The sequence below is a fragment of the Cynocephalus volans genome, chromosome 15 (genome assembly GCF_027409185.1).
Source record: "Cynocephalus volans isolate mCynVol1 chromosome 15, mCynVol1.pri, whole genome shotgun sequence".
NCBI lineage: Eukaryota > Metazoa > Chordata > Mammalia > Dermoptera > Cynocephalidae > Cynocephalus > Cynocephalus volans.
In genome coordinates, this window is record NC_084474.1 from 28196025 (window position 1) to 28222384 (window position 26360).

At 37.7% G+C, this 26360-nt stretch overlaps 1 protein-coding gene across 9 annotated transcripts in view; it reads right to left on the reverse strand.

Annotated features, from left to right (window-relative positions):
- Nucleotides 1-26360, reverse strand: part of EYA1 (EYA transcriptional coactivator and phosphatase 1) — a 294815-nt gene that overhangs the window by 105562 nt on the left and 162893 nt on the right. For 5 of the 9 annotated variants that reach the window (XM_063079206.1, XM_063079210.1, XM_063079212.1 and 2 more), the window contains 4 exons: nt 18891-18968; nt 9027-9096; nt 8554-8699; nt 4707-4844 (listed from right to left, as the gene is read on the reverse strand). In XM_063079206.1, coding sequence (XP_062935276.1) covers nt 4707-4844; nt 8554-8699; nt 9027-9096; nt 18891-18968 — 432 coding nt within the window. Of the gene's footprint in view, nt 1-4706; nt 4845-8553; nt 8700-9026; nt 9100-18890; nt 18969-26360 lie in introns of those variants that run through there. The other 4 variants (XM_063079207.1, XM_063079209.1, XM_063079208.1 and 1 more) reach the window with 4 other exon arrangements.

A 26360-nucleotide genomic window follows, 5' to 3' on the forward strand; every position in this document is an offset into this window, starting at 1 on the left:
TTAATTTATTCTGTTGTACGGGCACTGGACTTTTCCATCTCCAAATAGCATAGCTGATCACATTCCCATTTTCTTCCCTAATCTTCTGAACTAAATAATTTGATGTTTAAATGTCTGTGGTCTCCTCTTTTCTCCACCCCTTCCTTGCACTTAAAGACATGACTGTAGGAATTAGGGAGGACTTTCTTTTCCACCACTGCAGAGCCTGGTTCTTTCTCTGTCGGTGGCTCTTCTGCACTTCCTCCGCTCCCACTTTCCAACACCTCACCTCCACTGCTGCCAACACAGCTTTTTCTCTCTTCTGATTTTTTTCTTCATGCTCTTGGCTGCTTCCTCTTGTTTCTCTCATTTTTTTTTTTTCTGTATCATATTCAAAAAGCCTGACCTTTGTTGATAGTGATTTTCCTTCTATGCCAGAACATAAGTTAGATCTGGCTCTTTTTTTGCTATGTTTATTTCATTATTGGGTTCTGAGAGCTCTCTTTGATGATAAAAAATTTTTTTAAATATTACATGTTATATTTTATTATATACACTAAATTTTTGATTATGTGTACACACACACAAACACACACACACACACACACACACACACACAAATATTTCTCCCCCTTTGGGAAATGGGAGGGAGGGAGCGTTTAGATAATGTTTCCTAATCTTCAACTATTACAGAAAGCTGGATCATAATAATAATAAATAAAATAATAGTAACCTCATCACCACCACAATGAGAACAGTAAAAATGAAAACAACAACCTGAATTCTTACCATCTACCATATGTTGGTCAGAATAATTTACACAGAGAAATCCCACAACAGCACTGTGAGAGTAGACATCATCTCTATACTTGAGATGAGAAAACAGCGTGAAGTAGGCAACTGTCCAGCTGAAGACCCACAGATAGCAACGGCAGAACTGCTGATAGGCAGGTCTGACTCCAGAACCTATGCTGTTAACCGGGGTGCAAGATTTCAGTGTATCTTTAGTTTAGTCCTTCAAAGTCTGATTGAACCAAAGAGGTGATCATCATAAATTTTCTTTAAATTAATCAGCATACCACTTAAAGGACGTATCCACACCACACTTGAGCTTGTTTGAGTCATCTAGGCTACTAGAACACTTCTTCTATTATTATAAAATGCTAATACAAAATTCCAGCAGCTAATTTTCTGAATAACTAAACACCATACCTTATATTTTAAAGGCTGAAAAGATCACCCTGGAAAAAAAGCTAGGCAAAAATACCCCCAGATGACTAAAATAAATATCCTCTTATCTAGGATTCTTAAAATTTTTAACAGCTATAAGATGAAATTAATATAAGCCAAAATCCCAGCTATTCATTAAGAATTAACAAAATCTGGGGCATTTTGAAAATAATTTTAGACGCAGAAATTAGTATGTTAAAAAAAACATGTATTGAGAAGACAATCAAAGGTCAACGACTCCTACAACTAGGTACACAAAATTATTGAATGAACTTGAAGCATTTTTCAAATTGCATTTAATATTTAAGGAATACATATTAATCAGAATTTAATCATGTACCCAAATCTGGCCATAGCACTCAATAGCATATTACATACCATTTTCCATCATCACATTGGCAAGTTTCAAGTTTTGTTTTTGACAGTTTTTTTATTGAAACATAATTGAATATACATATTTGTGGGGTAAAGATTTGAATATCAATACCTATGTACAATATGTGGTGATCAAATTAGGATAATCAGTACACTGATGTTCACAAAATGTAAACAATCTTTGTGACCCTTAAACAATTTCTGGCTAACCTCCCTCAAGTTTCAAGTTAATAGCATTTTATCATCTGGCTTGATATATGGAAGTCATATCATGTCTAATAACCTAAAATTGAGTGAAATACCAGTATAGAAATGCCCATATAAAATAACACCTCAGTGATGGAAAAATGGGTTCTAAAATTCCACTGGGAAGGCCAATCAACCAAGGGATGCACAAAAACACTAGAAAGGTTTCAATATAATTTCCAGTAAGCCCAGACACAGTGAAATCTATGGGTAGAAAAGTGCACCTTACGTGGTGCTACACATGCTCTTATTTCTTTTCAAAAGTAAAGACTTTTTTTTCCCACTGCAGATTAACTTCCTTTCCTCCTTCATGATCTTCTCCTCTCTCTATTCTAGCACTATGTTATACTCTGATGGCTGGTTAGTCCTGTTACAGACTGTTTCTGCTGTACAAGCTTTTGATCTGGGAGAACAAGATAAAAGCAACTTTCTAGTGCAATATTTCTCAAATTATCTGAGGTCCAGGACCAGTTTTTCCCTCCAATCCTTCACAGACTTAAAAGTGAACAAAATATAATAGTAACCTGTTACTAAAAGAATGAAATAAAAAAGAAAAGACATTGAGAGCACAAGTCCCATTTTTAAAATTATTTGATATAACAAACAAAATTTACCATTGACTATGAAAGTCTCTAAAAACTCTCAGTTTTTGTGCCTGGCTTATGGTGGGCAGTTAGCCAAGAGGCTGTGGATGGACTCGGGCCCAGGAACCACACAGTGGGCAGCTCGGCTCTAAGGAGGGCACTGCACCTGCTCCCTTCTCACCTGTAGGATCCACGTCTCAAAAAGACCTGGGTGCCCAGTGGACAATGCGACCTACCACGGCACCCTATTCATTTCCCTCATATCTCCAGGAGGAGTCTGCAATTGTATAATTTATTTGGTTTTTTGTCTGCTATCTCTCTCCTTGACAAGAATAAAAGCTCTATAAGCAACAAGACCTAGTCTGCCTTATGCTCTGTTACATTACTAGAGCCTAGGACTGTTAATTTAATAATAAAGTCTTTTGACCACTTTTTGTTCTTTTCATCTCTTTACAATTGATATTCAGAATGTGTAGAAATAATTCTTTTTCAAGACAGCTGAAAAGTTTTGGAATCAGGTACATAAGTACCATCCTTCTAACAACAAACGCTATGTGTTATTAGTTTTTATTTTGTAACCACCAAATATATCAAAACTTTGTAATTCAGGCTTTTTTGAACCAAAGACAAAATGAAATGTGAAAAGATTAATGGATCTTGTTCCATAAAATTCTAATTTGCCGTACAGGGAAAAAAAATACCTTAAAAATAATAAACTGGAAATATAGTTATAAAAGATTAGGATCCTTAATATAAGAAATAATAAGAGAAAGATGAACACCACCACTGAAGAAAAGAAAAAATGTTTTATCTCCTCAGTTTAAAAAAATTATATGAAAACAGTAATAAAATCTTGTCCTGACCAAAATGACAACTTTTTCAAGGATATTATCCAATATAGGTATTCTCACACACAGTCCTTCCTTGTGTAAATATATAAGAAATCCTTAAAAGAGTATAAAATAGCTTACCTAGAAATTCCATACTTAAACTTATCCAAAGAGAATAATTAAAGATGTAGATAAAATACACACAGTATTGCTCTAGATATCCAATAATAGGGGATTAGTTAAATAAGGTATACCAATGAATACCATGCAGCATTAAAATGATTCATAGAACAGAACTTATTGATGTGAAAAGATGCTTACAATATATTTGTTACTGAAAATAGCAGGTTGCAACACTATATTATAAAATATATTATATATATACATTATATGAATTATTATATATATTAAAGAATATAGTCCCATACTGTATATCTAGAAGAATGTATGTCAAAATGTTAATAATAAGTATGTAGGTTTTATAACTGTTATTTTTGCTCCTCTGTATTTTCTAACTTACCTGCAATAAATAAATATTAGTAATATAATGAAGAATAAGATGAAAGATAAAAAAGATAAAAACTATGAAAAGAACCCCTTCAATCAAAAAGTAGTTATGAGGTATTTAATTCAACTATGGCTTGGCACTACTAGGAGGCTGAATATGATTTGTAAACTGATATACAGTAAAAACGAGATATTAGGAAAATGTTTAAATTACAAGAAAATTATTCTCAAGCACTTTGCAGACACATTTGCATGATAACAATCTGCTAATTAGACGTAATGTCTATATGTTCTTGAACACAGCATTGACAACATAAACATTCAGATATCATTCCCTTTGACTTGCACTCACATTATGTTTTGTCTACAGATTCGAAAATAGAATTCAGGGACTAGTTCTTGGAAGCACTATCTTGAAGATTCACTGGATGGCTGTAAATCTGATCTACTGGTCTTTGGTAGATCACTTTGCCAACACATATCACATACTCTGTTTCTAGAGCTTTGATTGCCTCCCCCCAACCCCCATTCCATACAAAAATGAAGAAAACATAACTCTTTTAGACAAGTTGGTTGGTAACACCAAGTGCTGGAGCTTTTAGCATACACCATACCACAACCTCTTACATGGTTGAATTTTTGAATTTTTCATTCCTTTTCTAATTGATAGAAGACATAAAGGCAGAAAACTTGGCTTCACAAAAAGCTTGAGAGCTCTTTGAAAAGAACCTTATAGATCATTCACTCTCACCCCTTAACGTTATAACTATGAAAATTGAGGCCCAGAGAGCAGGTAAGTGAAGAGCTGAACTAGAAGCAGGTGTCCTCCTGCCTCTATACCTGGTCCACTTGCTATCATCATCAACTACTTACAGGACACATCAGATTCTACTTAAGAAATTAACTATTAGCCTCCAGGGTTAAGGAAAACAGCAATGTCAGTAGTTATACAGACCTTGCATCTGGTAGCTGTATGGTGCCTGTCCAGGTTGAGGCGTACCAAAGCTTGTGCCATAGCTGAGAAATCCTGTCTGTCCGGGTGACTGAGACTGTGACAGTCCACCTTCAGTCTTGATGCCTGCCCACAATGCACCTAAATCAGTTAGTGATAGCTTATCTATCTGTTCATTTTCAAAAGCTGGTAAACATACAAAAACACACAATCCCACAACTGTTTAGTCCCAAATACCTCCCAATCTTGTTTCAATAATAAAGTCTGTACATGCTTACAGTGAAATACCATAAAGTACAACTTCAGTTTTTTAAAAAATCCAGGATTATTAGAAATTTTAATGCCAATTTACATTGTTCTCTCATCTTTCTGCATTCAACTTCCTATAAAACGTAACTCCAGTGATACCATTTCTATACTTCATTTTCTTGTTTTACAATAGTTCAAGATCATTTCCTTCATAGTCAAGAAATAGTCATAAATAAACTGTGGTTAAACTATTCCAAAGTTGTTATGTTGACTACTGTCAAAATCAAATCTTTTTTCTAAAAAACGATTAATCAAAGTCTCTAGACTCACAGTGTTCTTCCCCCCACCCTCCTACCACAAAGCTGATTTTAGTGTACAGCTCATTTTGAAGTCAGAGGAAGCAATATTGGAGACAGAACTAAGCAACATGAAGGAAAACCTTCTCCTGAATACATACATCCTACCAGAAAGCAAGCACAAAGGAAATAGAATATTAAAGAACTGAATCCTATAAAATAGCACAGTGATTTATAAACAAGTAAAGTTGACCAGCAGGTCCCTTTTAGTTCCATATATTCAAATATAATTGGTTTAAATGTAGTCTAAATTACACTTTGTTTCTATTATATGGTAATATAAAAATAATGTATTTGTGGCCACCAAATACCTCCTAAAGTACTGGCTGACATGGTAATTTCAGGATTTGGTTTTGGCAGCACTGAAGTATAGGGCTCCACTCTGGATCATAATTAAAGACAGTCATAAAAGTTAACAACTGTCCTTAATTCTTACAGAGGGAGGAGAGAAACATTTCTGCCAAGGGAATTCACATTTTTGAATGATTTTGCTTTGCACTTAAGATAAGTGATATCTTTAGGATCTAGAATACACAGTAGTCATACTGTTTATTTCCATTTTAGGGGAATTTCATCAGTAGAATGAAGTTAGGTAATTATCCTAAGGCAGTGGAGGAATCTGACTCTTGGCTGAGAGAGCCTACTCTAATTCCTGGAATATCTCTAAATAACTTCATAATGACCTTAACAATTTTTAAAAATGTGATTTTCCCTGTCCAAGAAATCCCAAACCAATGAATCACCCATCCATATAAGTGGTCCCTGGAAACACACCTGCCCAAGACAGGTGGCTTGATGGCTCTAGAAATTCCCTTTCTTTCCACGTTGTCACCGCTAAGGACATTCCCTCTTCTCTCTCCATTTGAGGCTATACTGATCTGTTCACAGCCTTCACCCTTCACCAGTACCACCTCTGTTTCCATCCTGGAGGCTCAGGATGGGGATTCTTTGTGATAAAAAAACAAGTAAGGAAAAACAAGAAGAGGTGGAAAACACCCATAGCCACACTTATTGCCATGACTTCAAACCATGACGTTGCAAACTCATTTCACTGGTAGACTCCAAGCAGATTTAGTGAAGAATAGAATGAATTGTTCTTCCCTGCTCATCTATTATTCTCACTATGAAAAGATAAGTCTATCTTTTCTTACAGGGTCTAAGTAAAAAGTCAGGGGGAACAAGTCCTTGGAGATAGTCTTTTAGACCATCTGGACCTTGATTTACCAGCCGTGATAACCTTAAGCTATGTGTTCTTTCTTCACGAATCAGCAAAGGGAGAGTAGGCTGCCATGTTTTTCAACTGGCCCCAAGAAAAACAGAACCTTTGGGTCACAAGCACTTGGGAAATCTCCTTGTACTCAAGGCCAAAAAGAGAAGAAAGGGGGTGATCAGGAAAATGCTAAGGACTGTGAATTATTCCCAGGAGATTTATAATAATGGAAAGCTCCGGGATCAAAGCCCTTCACACTGAACCTTAGTCTCACCACCACCGCAATCCTCACTTTTCACATTAAAATCCCCATCCTCACTCTGCTAGTTCTCATTCCATTCTCACACCCTCTGCTCATGTCACCTCCTTGAATAGCTATTTCAGACAACAAGGACATTCATTAATGGTTTAGTACTGGAGGAGTCCCTACCTCACAGCCCAGACACTAGCTCACAGGGATGCCCAGGCCCTGTCACAGCTGAATACAGAAGAAAAAGAAGAAAAAGGAAGTGTGTGGCTGTCAGCTAAGGCAGTAATGGGAAAGGCACCTTCCCAAGGCAGCATTGGTAGGTAGACAGTAGTTTCGTATTGTGTGTACTGGAAAATATCTTCACACTTCAAATCATCTCACAAACAAATTTTAAGAATATAAATTGGAGACTGCCTTGATTCAGATTACAGAATGGAAGCTGCGCAATTCAAATCACAGATCCTTTTTGCTCTCTTAGCCCAAGAATAGAAGTATAGCAGAGACATATTTGATCTGTATCTAATATTATTATGGGAAATTTTGAATAAAAGTTATAGTAATAAAAGACAATTCTAGAAAGTCCATCTTAAGCCTGTTTCTAAAGTTTGTTTTAAAACATCTAGTTAGATAACACTCAGTTCTCATAGCTTTGAAATAAATATATAAAATGAAATAAAACTATAAAGGCTGAAGTTACACATAATTTAGATTTTTATTTCTATATATTTTATAAGAAATTCATAAATGCCCCATTTTGTTTGAGGTAAAGACAGAGAATTAAAAGGAATAAAGCAATTTATCTTTTAATAATAAAACACTTAACGAAGAGCATTAACTCTTTCAACACATTGCTGAAAAGAGTATTACAAAATGACAATACCGCAGAAACATACTAGAATATTTTTGGTTGTAAAAAATATAATTCTATGTAACAAGCACAGAATTACTTATTCTATCAGTCCTTTCCTCCAAAAGTCTATGTACTTTTTCTTGATAACTACTTCTATTTTTTTGTCATAAAATGACAATAATTAACATATTTCTATTCAGTTCAACTTGCTTAAAATTGTGACCGCAATTCAGTTGAAGAAAAGATATTATGAAATTAAGGCTCTTTTAAATTAAACTTTGGGATTTTACTGGATTTATTTTTAATTTACAGGTATTGGCCCTGTAACAATTGAGTTAAATTACATCAAGGTGAAGATAAGCTCTTGGTGGGAAGGAACCAATGGCGATGTGAGCTTTAAATGTTTCCTGATTCGCCTCTTCAAAGTGCAGTCCATGTGGTGATACATAGATCACTTTTCCTAATAGTTGATAATGCAGAAATTTGATAATACTACCACCCTCAAGTTCAGAGCAAGGGTTTGTTGAATTCCTCTTGTACTTCTCTAATCACAGCTAGGCATCTGATAAACAGGAAATGGATCTTTACCCCTGAAGACTTTATTCACAGAAGTTTTATCGCAAATATGCACGAAAATATTTTGGATTCCAGAACCGAGGGCTCAAATGGCAATTTTAGAGTTGAGATATAAATGGAGAAAAATGAAAGCAAGAGGGCATATGAGCCACGCAATCTGTTCGCCACCTCTGACCTCAAGAGTTCTTATAATGCTCATTAGAAACAATCATCTTAAGAATTTAAACACAAAAGGTGACAACACTTTCTAAAGTGGCCCAAGATTAACAGTCTTGGGCCACTTTAGTGATACTTAAGTATCACTCAAAATATAGGCATGCCACTATATAATGCCACTGCCAATGCAGCAGGTTACTCACCATAGGAGGGAATTCCATAGGGCTGTCCTGGCTGGGGGTATGTGGCATACGCTGTTGCTTGCTGCATCCCTGTGGTAAACTGTGTTTGCCCATATGCAGCCATAGTTTGTGAGGAAGGGGTAGGGAGAATATGTGGGTATGGTCTGCTATTTGTCAGAAATGACAGAAAATAGAAAGCCCATGCATTAGATGGAAACATGCAAGGTATCTGATTAACAAGCACATCACAAATTCCAGTTAAAGATTGTATCTTAAAGTAAAACTTTCAAATATAACACACAAAACACTGAAATACTTCAGTGCCTCTACTAGGCGATGCTCAAAATAAACTTGTATAGATATGTTTAAGTCTGTATGAAACACACCACTTTCATTTAAATTAAGATGTAACACGTGGGCACAGACATGACTTGAAATAAGGTAAACGTCTACTTGGAAAAGTTACGTATGGATGAAGAGAAAGTACATCTTACTTGGAAGGATAAATCTGTGGTGGAGAAAACTGGTGAGTTGGTCTTGGGCTGAAGCTACTGCTCCCAATTGCTGGGAAAAAAAAAAAAAAAAAAAAGACAATGCAAAATAATCCAAACAAAATACGAAATACATAGAAGGCATCAATATACTATAATCTATAGGTTGGCCATATGAAATTTCAGATTTGAATTTGACCTTTGTGACCTGCAGAAATGGTGATTTCATATTTGTTCAACCTAATAGAAAGTTAAACTATAAAAAGGAGCCAATAGGAACCGATAAAGTGGCTTTAATTTTAAATAAACTCTTAGAAAACAGAGGCACAATCTTCTTAAATACCTGTAAGCATGCTACAATGGTTTTTACAGTGGCAATACTTTAAGAGGACAAGGAGTCCTTGCTACTATTTGGAAAGACACGCTGAAAGGGGAGGCATGAAGTCTGAATTGCAGGGTTGGGCACGATCCTGAAAGGTCATCTGGCCTATTGTTTGTGCTCAACTGGAACACACAAACCCGAGACTGTATTACCAAGAAACGTGGTCTAATCTTCTCTCAGGTGAGTGGAAACAGGATAGATCCTCATTTGCCTGTATTGATTTAGCAATGTTTTTAGTAAAAATGCATTCCTGTTACTATCTTAAATTTCTTAAGTTGCGAGCTAAGCCTGTTTTTTTTGGTGCTGGTCCTTTGCCTTTTAGTTATATGTGCTTAACGTCAACGTTCAAGTAAAACAGCTTTTTTTTTTTTTAAAAAAAAAAAAAGGTACTTAAGCATTCAAACAGAACTAACTTTGTTTTTAATCACATTTACTTGATTCACTGTATTCCCCAAATGCACTAAACTTCTATCAAATGTGTTTTTCACTATCATTTGAACTAAAGCAGTAAAAATCCACTTTAACTAACATAAGGCCTTAAAATAGCAGTTGTCAGCTTCTTTCACTGTAAAAAAAAAGACAATCTAAAAATATCTACATATTTACATTTTTATGTGTATGTACATACACAAATATATATTTTATACATATGTGTATGTATATGTATATATATGTGTGTGTGTATATACTTTTTGTTGTTTTTGTTGTCCAAATTCCCTAATCTCTACCTGGCTAAGATGCATATTCTTTGGATACAATTATTATAAGATGTAATATGTTTATTTTCTTCTTCCATTAATAAGCACTGTCTTCAGAGGCTCTATTTACTTACTAACTGTATTCTACTTTAAAACCTTCTCATAATGTCCCATGCATTCAAAGACTTATATATTTTTTATGTTGTCACATCAGTATACTAACACTTCCCAAATTTAATTTTCCAGTTTGTTTTTGGAGAACAGTGGTGGAGTAGGACTACAATCTCAAAATCTATGAACAATCCTTTCCTTGTAAAACAAACAAGGCCTAATCCAGTGACAATAGAATAGATCTAGATTAGTGCTATTCTCAGAAGCTGCCAGCCTTCAACCACCTGGCTGTCAGCTTGGCAGAGGCAGAGTACTAAAGAGGTGGCAGGCCAACCCAGCCAGTGTCCCCCCCTCTTTTTGGCACACACTGAGTCTCTAACTCTGTTCCAGGCACTGTGCTAGATGTTGCTGACACAAACATGCAAAGACAAGTTCTGTCTGTTACATGTGGGGAGGCTGACACAAACAGCCGAGGGAGGATTAGTTAAATACCACAATTTACCGAAGGAAGGTATTAGAGAGAGAGCACTTGGGCTACAACTACTAGCACTTGCCTAGGTCACCTGTGACTACAGCCTCTTCTGCTCCCTTTTTCTAAGCCTGAGAAGAGGCCAAGGGTAAAGTAGATTTACACAACAGAGTTGCTGGAGGAGTAAGATCGTCCCTTCATAGTAAAAAATAAATGTTTAAAAACCAAACAACAAAAAACCCACAATGCCACCTGATGACAGAAGCCACAGAAACCCCTTTTATTCTCTCCTAGCTCGGTGCCTATGTTTATCAAATTGTGGGTTGTGACCCACGAAAAGTTCACAGACTCAATAGGCTGCACCCAGCAATTTTTTTTTTTTTTTTTTTTTTTTTTTTTTACAAACAGCAGAACAGAAGATGTCAGGGTCACTGCACAGGGTAATGTAAGTTCTGTGAAGATGTGATTTGGATTATTATATGCATTGTGTGTGTGTGCGTGTGTGTGTGCGCGTGCGTGTGTGTGCGTGCGTGTGCGCCTGTGTGTGTGTTGGTGTGCGTGTGTGTGTGTACATATGCAAACAAAGAGATGTGGGAGGCTGCAGAGTATGGTAATGAAGCACAAGTTCTGGAATCAGTATTTAATTTCAGCTCAGATTCAAATCCCAACTCTTCTTTATAGTCTCAGTGAAGTTATTCTTGCTAAGCCTCAGTATGTTCTCCTGTAAATGACAGCAGTAATACTCCCTGTACTTCATAGGATTGTTGTGAAGATTAAATGAGATAACTGACATAAAGTGAATAATACAATACATCTGTAATAAATGGTTTTTTTCCTAAGATTTCCAGACTCCCACTATCTTTGCCCCCAAACTTGCCCTTCCTTCTGTATTTTTAATTCTACTCAACAGACGGCATCGTCATGTGTCCAGCAAAATGTTTAAAGGTAGGATTCTTTGCCCCTGCTTTACACATGAGCAACTTGGGGCCAACAGAAGTTAAGTAACATGTCCAAGCAAATACATTGTTGGTATCTGAACCCAGGTCTGCCTAACTCTTTCTATCAAAACATACCATCTCCTGACCCCCCTACACAGAAACTAAAAATTTCAAAATCATCTCACTTTTCCCCCCTATTTCATGACTCTCAAGTCATTCACTCATCCCAAACCCAGAAACTGCCTGCTGATCTGTCCTGTACACTCCACCCCTGTGCTCAGGATTCCAGTCCTGGTTCAGGTCTTCACTGTGTCTCATCTGGGTGACTGCAGCATTCACATGGCCACTTTCCCTGTGCTGAACTCAGGATGGCCACCATCACCCTTTCACCCTCACTACTGCCACCACAGTGTTCTGTCTTGAATGGAAACCTCTTTACATCCATTCTCCAGGTTACGATCTTTTGACTGCTCACATTATCCCCGGGACAAATTCCAAATTCCTCAGCAGAGTATATACAAAGAAACTCAAGCTTTGACTCCCTCCTGGGTTTAGTGCTCTCCAGCCCTTGGACTTCAGGAGTGCCCATACGTGTCATGCACTGTTATGTCTGTTTGTGTTGTTCTTCATACCAGATGTGTCTGCCTTGTAACGCTCCTCTTTCCTGTGCCTGACACTTACTCCTCTGTGGATACTAAAACATCATTTTCTCTTTAGGATGTCTTCCTTCTCTGCACTTTCTTGGAACGTTGCAAACATTGGCAATGTAGCACTCACGCTAGTGTGTTATGGTTAGTATATTTATCATACAGAGGTTAGTTTCCTCTGCTAAGCACGAGCTTCTGAGCCAGGGACTTTCTACTCTCTTTTGGTTTCCTTGATACCTGACAGGGCCTGGCACATGGTAAGTAATCAATAAACAGTATTTGTTCAATAAGAATGTGAGATTTAGGTCATAAACAAAGTAGATTTTTAAAACCGCAATGACTTGAAGAAAAGTTCCATTATTTTATTTATAAACATACATAATAAACCTGATTTGGCTCTTTGGCAATATAAATCTGAGTAAATAGTATTCTTATGAAATAAATGTGATGAATCCATGATGCTGCTTGCTATTACCTAACTATGTGCACCTAAAATTGAGTATTTCAAATGCCAAATAATAAGCTGTATCTTCTGAGCTTTCTCTAAATCCAAACCCCTGCAATCTCTACATGGCCTGAAGTCAGAAATATACCATCTTTAACCTCAAGTACTTTTTCCCATAATGGCCTAAAACAACCTTTAACCTTTTAAATGGTAATCCAGGAATTTAGATGAATTTTAATTTCACAGGACCAGAATAACCTAATGCAAAGGGAATGCCTCCAGATCATCTATCAAGGTAGAGAAAAAGTAATCTCACCATTTGTAAGCTCCAAATTACACATGCCACACAGCCTTGGGGACATATGGACAACTGATACCTCCCTATCTGTATACCACATTTGTTTCTGATCATTCCATTCTTCTTCCTATTTCTAACATATAATTTAAAGAAGCTCCCCAAATCCTGCTCTAGGCAGAGAGGGGAGAACTCAAGGTGAATAATCATCATAAGTCTGAGAGTCCATGAGGGAGATCAACAGAAACCTCAAAATTAGTACGTCCTCGTTCACTTCTCCCCCAGGTTCCTGTCTCATGAATGTCCACATCATGCAGTCAATCAGGTCAAAGCCTGGAATTAAGTTTTGACTCTTCTCTTTTCCTCACATGCACACATCCTTTTATCATAAATCCAGGCAGCTCTCCCTTCAAAATATACCCCAAATCTGGCAGCTTCTCACTTCTTCTCGCCTTTCTGTGTTCCAATCCCCAACATGTGGCAACCACAGAATGCACCTGCCGGCTCTCCCACTGTGGGGGATGTGACTGAACAAGGCCCCAGCTGCTAAGCTCTGAAATCCACTTGTGCAAATGTGGGGAAACCACACTTCGAAGGGCTTCTCTTGGCCCAACGACAGCATGTTGGGCCTGTTCCTGGGAGACCGGGACTCCTGATGATTTTGCTGAAATGTCAGACTGCAAGGCAGCCTCCAGAGCTCCCACCTAACCTAATCTTCCTTCCTTCCCTCTCTCCTCCACTTCTTTCCCCTAATAAAATCCTGGAGCATTTATCCCTGCCTTGGTGGCTCTTGTAGGATGATGTGAACTAACACAGTCATTTTTTTTCTCAACCAGGGAAATGCTGGTCTCCCTGCTTCCACCTACCCTCTTTCCTCCTTTCTCCTTCAGAGCATTTTCCACGCAACGAACAATGATCTCTTAACATAAATGAGATCATGCCACAACGCCCCCCATCCTCAACTCCAACCCCTCCATTTTCCTCCCATTACGTTTACTGTAACCCACTTCTTCCCTCATTCCACCAATCTCTTCTCAGAGTCCTCTGTTCAGAGTCTCCTTCTAAAGGAGACCCCCATCCACTCCTCCACTGTGTTCTTTGGTTGGCTTTTGTTTTCCCCATCACACATCTCACTGCCTATTTACATACAGGGACACTTAGCACTCATGTATGTATTATCTGTCTCTTCCACAAGATTGAAAGCTCCATGAGGTCGTGACCTTGCCTACTTTTTTTGCCACTATATTTCCACTGATTAGGACAGTGCTTGGCATATCCTAGGCATTCCATAAACAATTGTTTATGAATGCATCAGACCCACAAAGTTATGTTTTTTTATGAGCAATTAAAAAAATAAACCGTATTTGTCACACATGATATATTTTCTCCTCCAGAAGCATTCCTGTTTCTATTTTCAATTTTCAAATACCAACAGATGTCAACTTTGTACAAGCAATATCATCAACTGGCATTTTTTTAACAACTTAACAAATTTAGGTGGAAGCGGCAGGCAAAGATATTAAAAACAGTATTTTCAATCCCTATTGTTCTTAAAATTTAAATCAGTAAAATATTGCTTTCATTGATAAAGAATAAATAAGCAAAACATCACTATATTTTAGAAACATAATAATTGCCACATGCCTTGGAAAACCAACCCCTTTCCTCCAGTGTCCCCACACCAGGATATTTGAGTGATTCCCCAGAAAAGAGTGAGCCCCACTACCTCCTTAATGCTTTGTGATGCTAGGCTTGAGAGACAGAGTTAGAAACAGCTATCACCAACATCAGTGTGGTTCCACTTCTTTATTCTTACTGCCTATTTTCTCAAGACACTAAGAATTGTCAGGATGTGGATTTTGAAGTGCATGTGAACCTTTAAGCCACCATGGAGAAGGAAGTAAGAGTGGTGACCACAGAGGTAAAGAGCAGCTTGGAGTTAAAGGCTTGGAGACTTCTTTCTTTTATAAGCCCTAAGCCCTGTTCACAGCCTCTCCAACATACCATGATTTTTGCATCTTTACTCATTAAAAGAAAGAAAGAGAAAAAAGGGGAAAAAAAGAGAGAGAGAGAGAGAAGAAAAGGTAAATGACCATAAAAGGACATAAAAGGATATCCATTCCTATAGTTCTCTGTGCTTCCTAAGCCTTGACCCAATTCTCCAGTTCACCTGATTCTTTCTCTATGTCCAACACAGAGAATCAATCTATGGAAAACAAGAGCCTTTCAGCCTCTTCACCTCCACATTCAGCTAAGCCCTTCTCTAAGGCCCTTGCTTCTGTGTATCTTTCCCAAGTGGAGGTTGCTCATTCTCTCAGATTCCAGATATCACAAAGACCTGAAAGTACGTCCTCATTGCTGCCTCTTCCAGATCAATGGTTTTCTGCTCTTCTATAAAACCTTTCCTTCCTTGAGGCTTATGACGGCTTTTTAACACCTCCATGAATGAACCACCTCCTGGACGCTGCCTCACGTTATAAAAAACTTTAGCATTTGGTTGTGTCTCCTGACAAGCACCAACATTATCCTGCGTAATACAGCCAACACTTTTCTCATTCTGTTGAGCCTCAACTCTGGCCTCCACTTCAATCATGAAGCTCAAGATCACACCCTGACCCATTTTACCCCATGCCACGGTCTCAAGCCACAACTACATTGGCCGATTCACTCATTTACGTAAACATTTACTGAGCATCTCCTATGTACTCGATACCATGATGGCCACTGGGACTACAGCTGTGAATAAGATAACAGAATCTCTGTTCTCATAGGCCTGTAGTTTGTCAGGAAGACAGACACTGAGAAACAATTCTAAAAGTCGTGATAGAAACTGAGAAGCACGTAGAGGCCTCACTGAGTTTTGAGATTAAGTAAGGAATATCCTCTCTTTTCAGAATTTTCATTTCTTTAATTCTCATTTCATGTGCTCTACAACCTCATCAAGAGATGCAGGACCACTGACAAATTATTAGCCCCTCTGTTCTCGGTCCTTTCTACCTATCCAGGATATGTGAATACTAGAATTATTTTTAAGCCAATCTTTTATTTATATTCCCAATTCTCTTACCTCCATATTCTCCCATGGCCCACCTGGCAAATTCTCTATGTTGGATCGAGCCAAATGTCTTTTGACTTGGACTGCTAACCCTTGTCGGGAAATCACTGCACATAAAAGGCTCCACGTTCATCAGCTGCACCCCTTGGTTGGACCCTCGCCTGTACCATTAATCTTCTTCTATGTTTCTAAGCAGCCTCATACTTCCCCATTCCCCGCAGCATCTGTCTCAATATCCTCCAGCTCTTTAAGCTCACAAGCCTATCACTACTTTCATTTTGAGTCACTTCGGGGGGAAAAGTAGAAGCCATCATGCATGCATTCATTCATGTATCCATTAATTCATCAAGTAAGTACCTGAGTGCCTAATACATGCCAGGTACTGTTAGGTGTCAGGGATACAGAGGGGAACAAAACAAGACAAAACCCCTGCCCTCATAAGTTTACGTTTTGGTGGGGTTGAGAATCCAGTGATAAATATAACACACAAGTAAGTAGTTTGCAAAGGATTCTAAATGTTATGCTATAAAGTTTGTGTCAGCAGCATAACATCACCCAACCTTCCCTCCACCCTATGTCCTCTCTCTACTCGATTAAGTTCTCTTCCCTTCCTTTTACCACTTATGTACTGAAGAGACATTTTCTCTTGTCTGTCTCCACTTCTGCACCTTATTCATTGAATCATTCATTCATTCAATAAACTTTATGAGCACAGGCTATCTGCTAGGAACTATGTTGTAGACAGAAATGGGGCATGTAGTCCAGTAGAAACAAGGTTAAGTAAAGCCTACCCTTCCACTGAAACGCTATAGATTCTGGATTATGACATAATTTGAGACTTGCAGAAAAGTTGCAAGAATAGTACAAAACTTCCCAGATATCCTTCATCTAAGTTCCCAAATATTTTATTATATTAACTTTATTCTCCCTCTCTCTCTCTCTGTGAATTTATGTACTTTTTAAAAGTATAAATTTTATGTATATGCATTGTAAAATACATTTTTTAAAAAGATAAAAGCAGAGGAATAAAATTTAAATTATATTCCATCGTCCAGAGAGAGAATCATTAATTTTTATACACATACAGAGGCACATATACATACATGTAAATGCCTTTTTTAAAAGCAAAACTATGATATACTGAACATATTTCTCTTTTGTAAACTGCTTTTTAACTTAATATAGTTAACATTTTCTCATCTCTTTACTTTTTTTTTTTTTTTTTTTAGTTTAACAGCGGTACACAGATCTGTCATAGACAGTGCTTCCTTGTGGTGCTTCCCTGCCTTCCTTTCCAGCTCAAAACTCTTCCTTCTTCCCCAACCACCTCTGTTTGCATCTGACCCTCTGCACACCTCTCACAGATACAGGCTTTTGCTCCAGATCACCTGCCTCCAAGCCATCCAGCCACCACAGTTGTGATTTTGCATTATGAATACGATCAGGCAACCCCCTTCCCGATGTCTCCCATTGCACTCCGGATAAAACACAAACTCCATGCAGGACACACGCACCTCTTCAGACGCTGCCCCTGCTTCCCTCCGCCACAGGCCCTCGCTGTGCCCAGTGCACGTGCCAGGACTGCGGCACCGTCAGCACCACCCCCAACGCCACGCCCCGAGCATGGCCACATCCCCTCCCCAGTTCCACGTGTGCTTTCTTCCTACTCGAGTTTGAAGACCAAGACGTCCACTCCGGGACACTGTCCCTGACCACCCCACCCCAACCCCGTTTTCACTGGGACCCTTCCTAGGTGTTCTTAGGGCTCCCTGGGCTTCCCTCTGGCATTACCCAACTGTACTGTGATGGTCCGGTCATTTGTTCACCCCACTAAGCCCCCAAATAGGACCATTTCCATATATCTGTGGATCTATAACACCACCAAGCACGTTGCCTGGCATAAGACAAATCCTAGTAAATGTTTGTGGAAAAACAGATGGATATCACACCCTTTCTTATTTTCTTATTACTTCACTCTGGTATCATTAGTATCCAAGTTATGCATTTGCAGATCATTTTATATCTATAGATAATTCCTTTCAGTTGTGGTGTTTGTTAAAGTCAATGATCCCGAGAGCTAGATGAAATCAATCAAACATTTATGAAAGTATACCACTGCCAATTGAGAGGTTTTATAAATACAGCAGAGAATATAAAAAGGATGACAAATTTAAAACACCTCTGATATAATTTTTAAATGAAATATCTAAGCTGGATAATGTGGCAAATACATAATCATATTCTTAGAGTTACTTGGTTATCACGGTCACTTTCTCATCAGTCACTAGGACAGATGTGAAATGGATATTTGGTGTACTGGAGGCAGATTTCATTAATGGGATAAAGATTAAAAATCAACTTAAAAATGTAATGCTGCTTTACAAAGTCTATTTAATTTACATCCATCACTGACATGACAGTTACTTAGGAGGATGTCTTGGTAAGTCTGCTTCAGGAGTGTAAGAAGCCAAATTCTGCCTACCCAAACTTGCATTACTGGAAAAATGATACAAATGAGAAAGAAAGGGGGTGAAGTCATTAAAATAATAAAGATAATTTAGTAGAAGAAAGGAGAACAACAAAACCACTTTTATCTCCTTTACTGGATAACAACATTTTCAGCAAAAACTTCATCACACTGAATAAAAACATCAGAATAGCTAATACGTGACTCTGAGCAAAGCTATATTTTATATGTATACATAATAAACATATATATATATATATGCATACACACCTATATACACACATATATATACTTGTGTGTAAATAAACTAGGAAAAATAATGCTTAGTATTCATGTGAAAATCCAGTATTTATTCCTTACCTGAACCTGAGAAATTGTCTAAAGACCCGTCTGCTGTTGTTGAAGCTATTTCACTGCTGCTCATCGGCTCTGTTTTAACTAAAAAAATAAACAATATTTATTATATATCCAATTAATAGTTATTTGTAAAGGCATGGTAGAGAAGCTATATCATTCAAAACAGTGACAAAATTATTTTAAAAAACAGTCGTTTCCTACTTGAACATAAATCAGATTAATATTCCTATTAGAATCTTTTTAAAAAAACATTCACCTGTTAAGTTTTTCTCCTTAAGGAAACAACCTATTGTGACAAGTTACCCTTGAAAAGAAGCATTTTAGATTAAAAGTCATTAAATTCATTCTTATATATTTACTAAATTGCTTATTAATAAATAACTTATTTCTCAAGATATACATAATGTGATGTGAAATTATTTTCCTGGTATTTGTAGAAAAATCTCTGTCATTTGGCCAAATTAAGCCAAAAGGATAAAACAAAAGATTTTGAAGAACTGGGAAGTCAGTCACTGTCCTTAACACCAGCAGGTTTTCATGATGCTCAAGGACATGAAGCACACACTTTCTCAGTTACCTGGCATGGCTAAAAAACACAGTGCTCAATTTAATGGATTATTCTTATCACCCAGCCATACCTGACTAACAATTCATCAATATTTTATGTATGCTTAGCACCAAAACCACACTAAATCTAAATGAGGCAGAAATGAAGTTTTCCATTTCAAAATAATACCGATAGCAGACAGTTTGTGGAATGCATATATGATCTTCATTAAAGTCCCTTTGGGCTGTGTTTTACTTTTATGTTTTTAGTTTTTTGGCAGCTGGCTGGTATGGGGATCCAAACCCTGGTGGCATATTTTTAGATTTATGCAAAAGATTCTCCCAAGCAGCAATCCACTCCCTCAATATGGTGACAGAATTATGGATCCCCTACCAAACAGATAAGCCAGACCACCTCAGAACATCTGCTTCCAATCCCCAGTTTTAATTTCTTTTTTTTTTTAAATGAAGAGGTAGCATCATTGTTTTTCCCTAGAAACTACTGTGAAGTGCCATCATTGGGATTTGCCTGGACTATTTTATGGAAATTCTTCATTCCCTTCAGGTTTTCAGAAAAAGTACAGTAATATTTTAAAGACTATCTAAAAATTAGTAATGTGTTTCCTGAAATGAAGCCTCCAGCAAGAGAATACCTGGGGAGGTTTCTCTCCTACAGTAAGTACATGCTGAAATGCGAAAAGACTGTGGACAAGATGCAGCTCTCCTCTCGACATTGCCAGCCTTCCAGAAACACCAGGCAAAGGCCTAATTCACACAGCTCCTGGACCTTCAAATATTTTACTAATACATAAAGAGTAGTTTTAAAATAAGCACTATAAATAGATGTATCAGATAGTCACTTTCAAAAAATTAATTATTTAGATGGCTTCTAAACGAGGTTAAAAAACAAAACAGAACAGTGAGACTAACAGCAATAGCTCTGATTGTTTTCATGTAGACCAAATAGCAGTGTAACTGAAGTTCTCACTTTTCTGCCAGTTTTGGGGGGTTAGAAGTCTTAGCTGATGCTAATAAATTCTGACATAAGTCCCGTATTTCCCTTCTCTCTTCATGCCTCCAGGCAACATAACAATCCTGCTCTTTATAACCACTATACTGCAATGGAAAGCCAGGATTCCACCGCTAGTGCAAAGTTTCTGTTTCCTACTCAGTTGTCCACGTCATACCTTACCTCTCTTAAAAAGAACTCATATCATGCCCTGTATACACAAAGCAATCGTTCTACTTCAGTCTCTGCTGGACAGATCACCACTGGGATTCTGAACTCAGAATCAAATACCACATGCTGAGCAAAAGACTTGAAGCTGGTGAAATGGAAACAGATCATGTGAAGTGCTGACTATGTGTCAGATTCTTTGTAGATATTATAATTAATTCCTTTAAAGAACTCTGCAAGTAGGTCTCAGAACATGCTCACAAACTCCCTAGTCAGGTACTGTCTTCTTGTTTCACACACACAGAATGGAATACTACTCTGCCATAAAAAAGAATGAAATTCTGCCATTCACAGCAACATGGATGAACTTAGAGAAAATTATGTTAAGTGAAATAAGCCAGGTACAGAAAGAGAAATACCACATGTCCTCACTCATAAATGGGAGCTTAAATAAATTTAAAAAAAAAAGAGAAAGAAAGATACAATCATCACAATAATACACTGAACTTTCAAAAGGAGAGAACAGAACTGAAGTTAGCAGAGGTTGGAAAGGGGGAGAGGAAGAGGGTGTTAGCAAGAAATTGGCAAAGGGCCACAAAAAACGATTACATTGTATAACACTGAATATACTAATTATCCTGATTTAAGCATCACATATTGCACGCAGGTACTGACATTCAAACGCTGTACCCAACAGATATGTACAATCAATTACATTTCAATAAATAAATAAATATCTCCAACCTACAAAAAAATAAAATAAAATAAAAAAAACCAGAGGGGTTAGGAAGCCTCCCAAAGTCACAGAGTGAGTGGCAGAAATGAGATTTAATTTTGGCCGCACAATGCATAATGAAGGCTTGAAGAAATAGTAATAAGTGGCACTTTCCAACGTTAGAGCTACTCTACCACGCAGGGAGGTACTATGTACAGCGCAGAAAGCAAAACCCCTGTGGTCCCTGCTCTCCTAGAGCCTCGGAGATTCCAGGCTAGTGAACTTGCTGGGAGACCTCAAGTAGAAGTTTCTTGCCCAACTGTCAGGAAACAATGATGAAGAAGAAAGTCTTCCACTGTGTGGGATGTTAGTCCAGATTACGTCTAAGTCTTTGCCAGATCTAAGGTCCATGATTCTGTAGACTGGACTACACGATCACTTTGTGAAATACCCAAACCACTCCTATCCCTGTACTAAAATCTACTCCAGCAGTTCTCCATATGATTAGCTTAATCAAATGTAGCTTTCAGTCCCAAGAGGCACATTCAATTATACTTGAAGTCCATTAAAGCTAGGCAAAAAGAATAGAAAGAAAAGGAAAAGGATACTTTTTCTTTTAGGCCACAAGTACACTGCTTTTTGCTATTGTTCAAGGACACCCATCTATACAGTAAGGAATAAAGACTACCTTTTCCCAGTGAATCCAATTTTTTAAAAGGCTCACTGTTGAAAAGAAGAGGATAGTACGTAAAGTAACTACCACGATATTCATGATTTTATCAGGTACTGTAATTGATACTTTGATCACCTGGGACCTGATGCTAAAAAGACCAGTGATTTATTGTGATGTAAAATAGTTTCTGAATGAAAGCCAAATGAACAGAGAATCCTTCTGGCTTTGTTGTTACCAAACACACACCCACCGGAGAGTTAAAAAGACAAGATAATCTTCAGCCATCAAAATTGTACCCATCCCATTCTCACCGGCACTATCACATTTATAAATATGTCATAGATGACATAACAGAGCAACCTCTCCAAGGCTTTGGATTTAAAAATGCCACATACTATTTTTTTTTTTTAAAGTCAGAGATTTAGGGTACTATAACATCTGATGACAACTATCCCATCTAAGCCACCTATATGAAAAGAAAAATCTATGAATGATCTGTTCTCCTTTAAATAACTGGATTATTTTATCTCTACCATACTATTTTCTTTGTTATGTGACTTCAGTGTATCAGAAAACAGCAATTTTGTTCTCTTTTTCCCCCACTCAAGAGTCTCTTTTTCTACCCCTCCAAGTTTCCAATCTTCCATCAGATCCTTAAGGACCTATTCATAACTTTAAAAATATTCAGAAATTTCCCTTGTCCTTTTAATCTCCCAGGTCCCTCCATTTCCCTCACTTGGCCACGCACTCTAGGCTGGAGATACGCCAGGCAACTTGCTACTCACCAGATGTGCCACAAACCTCCCTCCACCAACGCCTTTGAGCTTCAGTTTTGGAGTTAGAATATCCAGTTACGTGCTATAAGACTTTCTAAAAGTTATTTGATCTCTTTGACCTTAATTATCTTACATACAAAATTTTAAAAACTATATCTATATTATAGAAATGCAATAAAGATTCATAAGAATTTATGTAAAGTATCTGGCATAAAGGGCTGAAACTGTATTCATCATCATCATTAACAGTGGCAATAGTAATATTCTATTTTGGTTGGGCTGAATGCCTTTCTCTTTGCTCCTGTGGAATAATACCAGAGAGCAATACTGAATAAAGAGTCAAAAACACCAACTTTGGGATTATCAATTGAATTTCAGTTTAGCTTTGCTAATAACAGTATGAACCTGGAACAAGTTACTCAATTTCTGTGTGCCTCAGCTTCCTAATCTGTAAGTGGGGATTATATATTTGGGCGAGTATTAAAAAAAGATAAACGCTTATAAATCATCTAGCACTGTGTTAGATCCAAGGCCCATGCTTTTATCGTCACTGTATTATCATAGTGCCTCTTTAATTATGAGAAATTAAAGTGTTCCTTAACATACAGATAAGTGAGTCAAAATCTATCATAAACTTCAAGTTAAAGTTAAGCTTACCCTTTGAAAAGAAAATTAGAAGAAGCTACAGTGAAGTGACTTGTCTAAGATCAACCATGGAGCTGTGCTTTGGGATAGCCAAAATCAAACCAAGGTAACTTGGAAATAACTCAAGAAGGCAGGATGATTGTGGTCATGTTAAGAAAACGTATACCTTGGTTATCAGAATCAGTGTACACACTTTCTGAAGAAACAGGCTAGCAGGAGGATGACAATTGTGACCAAGAATCCCAGGAGAAAATGTGGCCATCATTCTTTAGCACTCTTTAGGGTAAGCTGGCCCACGAAAATGAGAAACCTGTCTTCCTTCACCACAAACTTAAGTGACATCTATCTATCAGACCATGGAAGCTTGGTGACATTAGCTATCAATAAGATTATCCAACTAACCCATCACACCATGATTCCATGCTCACCAAGCAACTGCTGGTTATACTTGGAATGTTGTGGTCGGATACATAAATATCCAAGAAGACAACAGGCCCATAAGTGGAAACAAGTCCTTGGTCCATTGGATTAGTTATATTTCTTACCATACCTTAAGAGACTAGTTAAAGCAAGTTCACCCCCAAAGGACAGCTCTGCCTGCTGGACTAGGAGCCAGCCTCTGTGTCGTGAAGAATTCCTCTCGGAACGCACAGCGAAGGCACCAGCCCAGGCGAGTAGCAGGCCCTCTGCAGGCCATGTCTGAGCTCCTCTCACAGCTTTTCTCAAGCTGTGTTCGCCTGTCTGAATTTTCTCTCATGATCGTTTCTTTTCTTGCCACAGTTTTTAAAAAATCACCTTTATGGAGACAGTTTCCAAATCTCTATCCACATGCACATCTTTTCTTGGGAATCAGTCCCACATCCCAATTATGCAATGCCCTCGTCCGGGTAAGGGTCACATTCAAGCTGCCCAACATAAAATCGTCACCCTAACCCTCTGTAGCGATCATCTCTCTTTTGCTTAACGTTAGCCACGTAGAATGAAAGCTTCCTTCTTGCCCTGATTTCTCCTGGCTCCTCTTTCCTCACACCCTATTGCCAAGTGTATCGTTTCTACCATTCTAATCTTTCACAATCACCCTCTTTCTAATTTCACAGCCACTATCCTAATTACTTTCCACCTCTTCTCTTGTGAAAGTTAGCAAACTGGATTTTTATCCACTTCTCTCCCTACTTCAGGCAGAGATAATTGACCTTTTCATAGCCTAGATCTGAGTATCTCTCTCCCGGCTCTGGGGTCTTCAGGAGGCTCTCCATTTTTTCTTGGATTAAGTTCCCTGTCCCTAACCATATATCAGAGCCCTTTATGCTCTGATGCAATGCTTCTTTTTTGCTTTACTTTTTCTTTTTATAAACACTTTATATTTGCATAATAAATAGTAATTTACAAGATTGCAGGAGTATTAAAAAATACACAGTCTCACCTAATCAACTTAATTTTCCTGTGTAACACTATTATTCCCACTTTACAGATAAGAACCACATGTTCTACATCTAGACAACATTTAAACCAAACTGGCCTACTAAGATGTTGAATGCTTCTGCACTTTTGCTAGTGACTTTCCCTCTGACATGGAATATTCTACACATATTCCATATGACTAAATCCTACAGTTCCTTCAAGGTTCAACCAAAATCCCACCTGTTTGATTAGGTCTTCCTTGATCTACTACTCAGGGGTGATTTTTTTCCTCTTGGGCTTCTAAGTCTACATTTATGCCTCCTTTAGAATATATATCCTATTCTACTTCATTTTATATTTCATACTCCTATCCATTTTATTTTTTTTTTTTTTTTTTTTTTTTTTTTTTTTTTTAATTTTATTTTGTCGATATACATTGTAGCTGATTAATGCTCCCCATCACCAAAACCTCCCTCCCTCCCCCCTCCCCCCCTCCCCCCCAACAATGTCCTTTCTGTTTGTTTGTTGTATCAACTTCAAATAATTGTGGTTGTTATATCTTCTTCCTCCCCGCCCCCCGGTTTGTGTGTGTATGTGTGTATGTGTGTGTGTGAATTTATATATTAATTTTTAGCTCCCTCCAATAAGTGAGAACATGTGGTATTTCTCTTTCTGTGCCTGACTTGTTTCACTTAATATAATTCTCTCAAGGTCCATCCATGTTGTTGCAAATGGCAGTATTTCATTCGTTTTTATAGCTGAGTAGTATTCCATTGTGTAGATGTACCACATTTTCCGTATCCACTCATCTGATGATGGGCATTTGGGCTGGTTCCAACTCTTGGCTATTGTAAAGAGTGCTGCGATGAACATTGGGGAACAGGTATACCTTCGACTTGATGATTTCCATTCCTCTGGGTATATTCCCAACAGTGGGATGGCTGGGTCGTATGGTAGATCTATTTGCAATTGTTTAAGGAACCTCCATACCATTTTCCATAGAGGCTGCACCATTTTGCAGTCCCACCAACAATGTATGAGAGTTCCTTTTTCTCCGCAGCCTCGCCAGCATTTATCGTTCATAGTCTTTTGGATTTTAGCCATCCTAACTGGGGTTAGATGGTATCTCAATGTGGTTTTGATTTGCATTTCCCGGATGCTGAGTGATGTTGAGCATTTTTTCATATGTCTGTTCGCCATTTGGATATCTTCCTTAGAGAAATGCCTACTTAGCTCTTTTGCCCATTTTTTAATTGGGTTGCTTGTTTTCTTCTTGTAAAGTTGTTTGAGTTCCTTATATATTCTGGATATTAATCCTTTGTCAGATGTATATTTTGCAAATATTTTCTCCCACTCTGTTGGTTGTCTTTTAACTCTTTTGATTGTTTCTTTTGCTGTGCAGAAGCTTTTTAGTTTGATATAATCCCATTTGTTTATTTTTCCTTTGGTTGCCCGTGCTTTTGGGGTCGTATTCATGAAGTCTGTGCCTAGTCCTATTTCCTGAAGTGTTTCCCCTATGTTTTCTTTAAGAAGTTTTATT